Source organism: Terrapene carolina, unplaced genomic scaffold (genome assembly GCF_002925995.2).
Source record: "Terrapene carolina triunguis isolate 2854851 unplaced genomic scaffold, T_m_triunguis-2.0 Scaffold230, whole genome shotgun sequence".
NCBI lineage: Eukaryota > Metazoa > Chordata > Testudines > Emydidae > Terrapene > Terrapene triunguis.
In genome coordinates, this window is record NW_020664581.1 from 186,348 (window position 1) to 195,767 (window position 9,420).

General features: G+C 50.0%; 1 protein-coding gene across 1 annotated transcript in view; it reads left to right on the forward strand.

Annotated features, from left to right (window-relative positions):
• Positions 1-9,420, forward strand: part of HCLS1 (hematopoietic cell-specific Lyn substrate 1) — a 48,187-nt gene that overhangs the window by 1,924 nt on the left and 36,843 nt on the right. The window contains exon 2 of the mRNA XM_026656388.2: positions 395-468. Within this exon, the coding sequence (XP_026512173.1) occupies positions 395-468 (74 nt within the window). The remainder of the gene's footprint in view (positions 1-394; positions 469-9,420) is intronic.

Genomic DNA, 9,420 nt, shown 5'->3' on the forward strand with positions numbered 1-9,420 from the left:
CTGTGCCATGGGTGGGTCTTGCTCCATCCACGGGTGCGTGCGCAGTAATGGTGACCCCGTGCCAGGGAGTCTGCCTGTTGATGGAAGCTTGCATGGTAATGATGACTGGTGTGCCTGAGGGGTCTTGGCCCATTGATGTGTGTGCGAGGTAATGGGGATCTCTGTGCTGGGGATTTTGGCGAGTTCTAGGGGCAGGAGAGCAGGGCAGTCGCCCAGGGCACCAGCTTCCGGGGCCACCGCAGTGCTGTGCCCTCCGCTGTTTTCAGTCCTGGCCAGTAAAACACCTGGGCCTATTCCAGTCTGCAGGCTGCAGAGGTGCGGTTCCCTGCACCCAGCGCTGTTGTTCCCAGCAGCCCTGTGGGCTCCTCTCATGGCACTTGGGTTTGTTTTGCAGAACGACATCTCAGAGAGGGACCAGAGATGGGGAGCCAAAACCATTGAGGGCTCCGGACGGGCCAAGCACATCAAGTAAGTCTCTCCCTTTTAGCTGTTATCCAGGCTGTCTGCTAGCACCTAGATCAGCTCAGTCCAGGGACCCATTTGGTCCAGTCTCCAGAGCCAGGTGTGTCAGATGGGAGATTCCCAGGGCTGCGGAGGGGGGTCCCAGGTCACAGTCACATGCCTGTGCACAAACACCAACCTTCAAAGCCTCCCAGGTGGTCCATAGCTAATTCTGGGTTCTTATTTTGGAGTGGCACTCATCCTTCCACCAGTCAGGCAGAGTAGGGGGAGGGGGGAGAAAGGAAGGGGAAGGGGCTCTCTACCTGGGTTCTCTGAGTACTTCTGATAGAACTCGCCGTAGGGTTGGGGCTTGGATGTTCTCTACCAGGTCCGAAGACCACTTGTCCACTGTAGCCCTCCCAGTCTACCAGGTTTTGAAGCCTTTCCCTAACTCATTGAAAGGTGAGGATTCGGTGAACCAAGCATGCCGCCTGTCTGCAGACCACTATGGGTGGTGGTGGCGGGTTTGAGGGGGTTGGGTGTAGGTTCCCACTGTAGAGTGGTAGTCTAGTTTGGCTGATGGGTGGCTGAATTTTAAGGTTCTGGGCACAGCGCCACACCTTGTCCCCTATGGACAGATTAGGGGCAGCCTGACGATCTTGGTCCATGTGGAGTTTGTAGGCTGCTTTGGAGGACTGCAAGGATTCCTTGAGCTCCTGGTGCACTAGGTGGGAGGCTAAACCCACAGTGGCTGGTACTGGGGAACTTACGGGTAAGTCTGGGCAGAAGTGGGGGTGAGAGGCATAGTTCCCAAAGAATGGGCTATGTTGGATCGAGGCGTGGATTGCATTGTTATAGGAAAATTTGGTGTAGCATAGCAGGCAGAGGCAGTCATACTGGTGATAATTCAGAAAACAGTGAAGATACTGCTCCAAGATTTGACTGACTCTCTGCTTGCCCATTACACTGTGGGTGACAGGCGGACGAGGTAAGGGAGTCAATGCTAAGGAGTCTGAGGGAATTCCTGCCAGAAACAGGAGATGAACTCAGGTCTCCAGTCTGATACAATGCCTGTTGGTAAACCACGGTAATGAAAGACATTTTCCAGGAAGCTGTCTCCCATGCGGTAGAACAGTAAGCACGGGATGAAGTGTGCCATCTCTGTGAGGAGATTGACAGCACCCAAGATTACTGAGTGTCACGGGAGCATGGCAGCTCTACAATGCGGTACATTGATATAGTAGACCAAGGCTGTGGGGGCATGGGTAGAGGCTGGAGGAGATCTAGAGGTTTTGATCATGGGTTCTTAGTATGGGTGAAGAGGTTGCAGGACCTTATATAATCTTTGATGTAGGCCTGGCCACCAGAAGCTCCTTGAGACCAGATTCCAGGTCTTGAATTGGCCAAAATGGCCTATAAGCAGTGGATCATGGCATAGCTTCAATACGTGAAGCCTAGGTTTTCCCTCTGGAACATAAATATAATTCTTTCAATAGCGGATGCCATTTTGTAAATGGAACTCGGAGTTGGGTTGGATAGTCGCATGGTTCAGGGTCTGGATCTGGGTTGCAAACAGGTCGTTGAGAAGCAGGGAGCAGATGGAAGACATCAGATTGCTGTCAATGATCTCACTGGCAAAGTTGGACACCTTGAACACAGTGACAACAGGCTCTTTGCCAATGCAAGATATTCATTTTTGAGGGATAGGGCATCTGCCTTCCTGTTTCTCGTCCCTGGGCAATAGGTTACTACAAAATTGAAGAGAGCAAAGAAGAGGGACCAGTGGATCTGGCATTAGTTAAAGTGTCTAGCAGTCCATAGATATTCCAGTTGTGGTCCATCAGGACTTGGACTGGGAATCAGCCCCTTCTAGGAGGCCAAGTCACTCCTTGAAAGCTGCGTTGATAGCCAGTAACTGGTTGTGCCAAATATAGTAATTTTTTTCTACCAGTGTTAGCTTCTGAGACTAAAAAGCACAGGGGCGCAGTTGGTTGTGGGCCTGCATGTTGAGATAAAACTGCACCTTTGGCAAATGGTTTAATGAGTGTTACGTTCCAAGGTGCAATCCAGACCAGTGAGGGGTTGTCCCTCTGCCCTATAACTTTGGGTGCCTCACAGTGACTTGCTGCTGTAGCTCCCCTCAGACCGCTCACAAACAGCCTGCCGGCATGCAGGTCACACCCTGAGTGTCTGTGTATAGCCACAGCCCTGCTCCAGCAACTCTGACCCCAGCAGCAACTCTGGCTTCCAGCAGACTTGTTTACTACTTGTAGGGTGAGCCCAACACACTCCCAGTCCCAGATTTTCTCCCCCCAAAACATGTGCCCTATACTGTCCATCCCTCTCCTGGACAGTGCAGATAGAGTAGGTCTGTTGCCCTTTTAAGGGGATTAATATACAACACTCTGCTACCCCAAATGGAGTTACCCACACAGTTCACAACACTGGATTAGTTTTGATTACAGAATAAAACAAGTTTATTTAACTAAGAAATAGATTTTAAGCGAGTAAAAGTATAAGGCATTAAAGTCAGAAATGGACACAAGAAAAATAAAGATAAAATGCTTCCTGGTACTTAATGTGACAAAGTTCCTCCTCTATCTTGGTGGGTCCTGCGCTTATTGGCAGATTTTCTTGCCTCAGAGATTCACCATGTGGGTTGGGGAACAGCCCAGAGACCTTCCCTCTGGAAGAACCCACAGTCCAGGTCAATTGGGAGGTTTGGGGGGAACCCAGGCCCGCCCTCTACTCCGGGTTCCAGCCCAGGGCCCTGTGGACTGCAGCTGTCTATAGTGCCTCCTGTAACAGCTGCATGACAGCTACAACTCCCTGGGCTACTTCCCCATGGCCTCCTCCAAACACCTTCCTTATTCTCACCACAGGACCTTCCTCCTGGTGTCTGATAACGCTTGTGCTCCTCAGTCCTCCAGCAGCACATCCTCACTCTCAGCTCCTTGCGCCTCTTGCTCCCAGCTCCTCACACTCGCACCACAAACTGAAGTGAGCTCCTTTTAAAACCCAGGTGCCCTGATTAGCCTGCCTTAATTGATTCTAGCAGCTTCTTCTTAATTGGCTCCAGGTGTCCTAATGAGCCTGCCTGCCTTAACTGGTTCTAGCAGGTTCCTGATTACTCTAGTGCAACCCCTGCTCTGGTCACTCAGGGAACAGAAAACTACTCATCCAGTGACCAGTATATTTGCCCTCTACCAGACTCCTGTACCCCACTGGTCTGGGTCTGTCACATTGGACTTAACAAACTAAACTTGGTTCAAGATAAAATTCTCACCACATGCTCTCAGCAACAGGACTGACCAAGTTTCAGGTGAGGATCTGCTCCCAAAGTCCAATGGCTGTTTCTGTGGTTTTCTTCGGTGAAAAAGTGAGAGAGATGGATAAGGAGAGAAATAACTTGGAGTGTTTTTGCCTCTCACTTTTATAGTTCAGTCACCTTTAGAAAATACATTTTCCTGAGGGTTACACCTAGATAAAATTTATTCTCCCTGTGAGGACAGCGACAAAGGGTCTGGTGGTGAAAGATGTTCTATGCTGTTGTTTGCTAAGAGGCAGATCTCTTTGTCCCTTCCTTGCCAAAGAGTGGCCACTTGGTAGGTGATGGCCCATCAGCTCTGACCCCTGGCTGGAGGCATCAGCTAGTCCTTTGTCTTTGAGAAACAGGTTTACCCACTCCCCAGACTTGTCTGGTAAACACACTTCAGTCATGATTTCATCTTCTATTCATAACTTTACATATAATGTTGCTACATACATGATATTATTGCTCAGCGAGTTATTAGTTTTCAATTGATACTTCTGTGACGTTCCCCTGGTCTTATCTAGACCAGTGACCTGCTAGGTCACCCCAATCCTTGACTCTGGGAGCCAGCCTTACCCTGCTCTGCTGTGAGAACCCCCACTCCTTGGCTGTTCACGCACAGCCTCTGGCATGTAAGCGGCTTGGATTGTGCAACCGAATGACACTAGCCGATATCTCCGGTCCCAGACACAACCCTAGGAACCTCCATTCTGCGGTGTCCAGTTATGCCCACTGGACGCTGCAAGCTTATATGAGTTCATCAGTTTAACAAAGAAATTGATATGTACCAGGCTTGTTATCCCAAGGGGAGTCTCTGACATGCTTCAGACCAAACACACTACTTCAGGTAGAATAAACAAACAAATGTATTAACTACAAGAGAGAGATTTTTATAAATCAAAGCACAACAAGTCAGATTTGGTCAGATGAAATAAAAGCAAAACGCATTCTAAGCTGATCTTAACACTTTCAATGCCCTTACAAACTTAGATGCTTCTCACCACAGGCTGGCTGGTTGCCCTTCAGCCAGGATCTCCCCTTTGATCAGTGCTTCAGTTGCTTGGTGGTGATGTCTGTAGATGGAGGTGGAAGAGAGAGGAAGTGCACGCAAACGTCTCTCCCTTCTTCCCTCTTGGCTTTGCCCCCCTCCACTTCAGGGTCAGGTGAGCATTATCGCATCATAGTCTCAAACTGACCAAAGGAAGGGGGGTCACTCACTCGAGAGTCCAACAGATTCTTTGTTACTGCCTAGGTCAGTGTCCTTTGTTCCTGTGAGGCTGGGCTGGGTTTGTCCCATACATGCCCTGATGAGGTGTGAACTGCCCCTCTGTTCCTGGAGAGTTTTGCCTGAGCTTGTTTTAAGCCATGAGGACACATTTTCAGCTTCATAATTATATACATGAAATTACAACCTATAACATCACTATCACAACAATGCTCAGTGCTTCATGAGCCTTCCGAAGACCCCTGACATGACAAACTTTGAATTGGACACCACACAATCATATTATAAGGATGAACATGGGGGTGCAGGGTGTTCCCCCGAGGCACAGAGTGTCACAACCTCACAAGGCATATTTTGTACAAAGATTATTACAACATTGTGTAGACTGTGAGTACGTGGGTGCATCCAGTCACAGTGGGATCTGGGTGAATCGGGATGGGTGCTGAGGTGAATGCCCTCTTCAGGTGATCAAAGGCTGACTGAGCCTGTGAGGACCAGGCCAACCAGTTCCCTTTTTGCGGGAGTGCCATTATCGGTGCAACCAGGCTAAAGAATCCTTTAATAAATTGCATGTAGAAATTGGCAAACCCCAGGAATCACTGCACCCAGTATATATGCCTGGGTGCAACCCAGTTGGATACTGCCACTACCTTACACGGGTCCATGGTGAGTTCCTTAGGTGAGATCATGTATTCCAAGAATTCCACTGTGTCCTTATTGAACTCCTATTGCTTGAACTTTGTCAGGAAGTGGTTATGGTAGACTCTCTCTAAGACAGTGCCTATGGGATGATTGTGAGGTCCTGACTTTTGGAGAAAACTCGTATGTAGGCCAGGTAAATGATGACAAATTGGTTCAGCATGTCCCTAAAGATGTAATTTATGAAATGCTGGAAGGTCACCAAGGTGTTGCACAATCCAAATGACATGACCAACTACTTGAAGTAGCCATTTCTGGTCCGGAAGGTGGTCTTCCATTCATTTCCTTCCTAGATTTCCTCCAAGTTATAAGCTCCATGGAGGTCCAATTTTGTGAAGACCTTAGCAGATCAGAGTCTTTGGAACAGCTTATGAATAAACAGTAAGAGGTACTGATTTTGAATTGTACTCTTGTTCAGAGCTTGGTATTCCATACAAGGCCAAAAGGGACCCATCTTTCTTTGCCATGAAGAAGATTGGGGCCCCTGTGGGGGGTGTGGAGGGGCCAATGAACTCCCCGGAGGGAGCCGCTCGGCCGGGGGGGGCCGGACTGGGCCGCGCCTCCTCGCGCCCCCCCACAGCCCCAACCCCGCCCCAGCCCCAGCTTACCTGCTGCCTGCCTGTTTCAGGCTTCCCGCGAACATTTGATTTGCGGGAAGCAGGGGAGGGGGAGGAGCAGGGGGCGGAGCATTCAGGGGAGGGGGCGGAGTTGGGGCAGGGACTTTGGGGAAGGGGCGGAGTTGGGGCGGGGCCAGGGCCCCGTGGAGTGTCCTCTTTTTGGACTATTAGAATATGGTAACCCTAGCTATGGGAGACCAGGGGAAGGTCACATATGCCTCAGCACCCGCTGCCAACAAGCCTGTTAGCTTCCCACAGACCTCACATTTCATCTACTCTCAGCCCTCTTCCATCTCCACCCACATGAGAGTCTGAGCCAGATGGGATGAGCCCCTAAGGGCAGGGGTGGGAGCCCTTGAAACCTAGAGGGGGGGAACCCTTTAGGGGTGGAGGAGGTGGTGTGTGTGTCTTGGGGGGCCACAGCACAATTGGGAATGATTCTGGCCTTGGGAGCATTGCACAAGGGGTACACTCCTGGCTGGGGATAGTGTGTCTGTGGGGGGGAGGGGTCAGGGGAGTGGTGCATGGTTTGTGTGTGTGAGAGGGAGAGAGAGATTCTGGGGTACAAAAGGGGACTGATCCTGGCCTGGGGGTCACTACTAAGGCTGAACCATTTCCCTCAGACTGAGCTAACAGACACCAGTGCCTGCAGCTCTGATGGGATTTTTGGTTTCTGAGGAACAGTGAGGGGTAAGTAGGCTGTTGCCATGGTGATGTCTACCTACAGGAAGAGGAAGTGGTGACTGCATTCAGTGAACTGAAATCAGCCAAATAAGGGCTTCTGCAAATCACCAGCAGTGAAACTGGGGGGAGGGAGGTTTGGGGCATGTTCTTTTGCACCCATTCCTGTTGCCTACTCCGCTTGGGCCTTGCCATGAAGGATTCTGGATGTTTCCTTTGGGTGTGGCTCATGCTGTGACCTCTCGCTCCATGCTTAAGGAGCTGGCATTTGTGCACTGGCCCCAAGGCAGTAGCTCTGTCCCAAATCCAGCAGCTCCTGAAATGCGCACTCTCATGGCCCAGGGAAAACCTACTCAGTGTCCACCCGTCTGCAATCCAGGGCTGGACTCTGATTCCCCAGTTGGTGGAGGCTCTAATCCTGTGGCCTGTGAGGCTGTGGCTAGGCATGGAAATGGCATGCCAGCCAGTTACGTGCCAGCTGCCATTTCCTGCCCAAAGCAGACCCATGGTCCTGCACAGGGGCCTGCAGGGAATGCACTGGCAGTGTCATGTTTTCTGTGCTGTTTTAGTGGTGGAGACGGCTCTGCAAAGAGTAAAGTCTGCAGACAGCCTGAAACAGTAGCTCTAGAAGGTGAGAACTGTCATGTTCCTGTATGAGATCTGGACTGGCACAGAGCTTGCCTATACATCCCAGATGTATTCATCATAGAATCATAGAACTGGAAGGGACCTTGAGAGGTCATCTAGTCCAGTCCCCTGCACTCATGGCAGGAGTAATTATCTAGACCAGGAATGGCCAACCTGAGCCTGAGAATGAGCCAGAATTTACCAATGTACATTGCCAAAGAGCCACAGTAATACGTCAGCAGCCCCCCATCAGCTTTCCCTGCCCCACTCCCAGCACCTCCTACCCACGAGCAGCCCCACTGATCAGGGCCTCCCCCTTAGGGTGACCAGATGAGAGGAACAAAATCTCGGGACACATGGGAGGGTGGCGCCGGCAGAGCAAAAAAAAAAAAGGGAATGCCACTGGAGGAGCAAAAAAAAAAACCACACAGAGTACAAAATATCAGGAAAAATGGCGTTTTATCAGGACGTCTGCTCACCCTACTCCCCCTCCCTCCCCGCACATCCCAATCAGCTGTTTCGTGGCATGCCGGAGGCTCTGGGGGGAGGGGAGAGGAGCGAGGGCACGGCAGGCTCATGGGAGGGCGCGGGAAAGGGTGGAGTGGGGTCAGGGCCTGTGGCAGAGCCAGGGGTTGAGCAGTGAGCACCCCCTCGGCACATTGGAAAGTTGGCGCTTGTAGCTCCAGCCCCGGAGTCGGTGCCTATACAAGGAGCCACATATTAACTTCTGAAGAGCCGCATATGGCTTCGGAGTAGGGTGAACAGACGTCCCGATAAAATCGGGACTGTCCGGATATTCAGCTGTTTGTCCCGCGTCCCGACGGATGTATTGTGGCTATTGTGGCCGATATTTGGCTTCGGCGGCGCTCTTTTTTTTTTTTTTTGGTGGGGCCGCGCCCCCCCCCCCCCTCCATGTGTCCCAATATTTTGTTTTTGTCATGAGGTCACCCTACTTCGGAGCCACAGGTTGGCCACCTCTTATCTAGACCATTCCTGACAAGTGTTTGTCTAACCTGCACTTAAAAATCTCCAATGATGGAGATTTCACAACCTCCATAGGCAATTTATTCCAGTGCTTAACCACCCTGACGGTTAGGAAGTTTTTCCTAATGTCCAGCCTAAACCTCTCTTGCTGCAATTTAAGCCCATTGCTTCTTGTCCTATCCTCAGAAGTTAAGGAGAACAATTTTTCTCCCTCCTCCTTGTAACAACCTTTTATGTACTTGAAAACTGTTATCATGTCCCCTCTCAGTCTTCTCTTTTCCAGACTAAACAACCCCAATTTTTTTCAATCTTCCCTCATAGGTCATGTTTTCTAGACCTTTAATTATTTTTGTTGCTCTTCTCTGGATTTTCTCCAATTTGTCCGCATCTTTCCTGAAATGTACACAATACTCCAGTTGAGTACACAATGTACACAATACTCCAGTTGAGGCCTAATTAGAGCGGAGTAGAGCGGAAGAATTACTTCTCATGTCTTGCTTACAACACTTCTGCTAATACAGCCCAGAATGATGTTTGCTTTTTTTTGCAACAGAGTTACACTGTTGACTCATATTTAGCTTGTGGTCCACTATGACCCCCAGATCCCTTTCCACAGTACTTCTTCCTAGGCAGTCATAAGATCTTTTAATGCTCTGCAGGCTATGGGTGAGGTTCGTTTATGTAAGGCATTTTATACAAAGTGCCACCTAGTGGCCGAACAGTAAAATACAATTTAGCATTCCATTACATCTCCCTCTTTAAGTTCTACATTCCTACCATTTACATGGTCTTTGAAGTTCAGTACAGATCAATAAGTTAAGTGTGTCTGAATC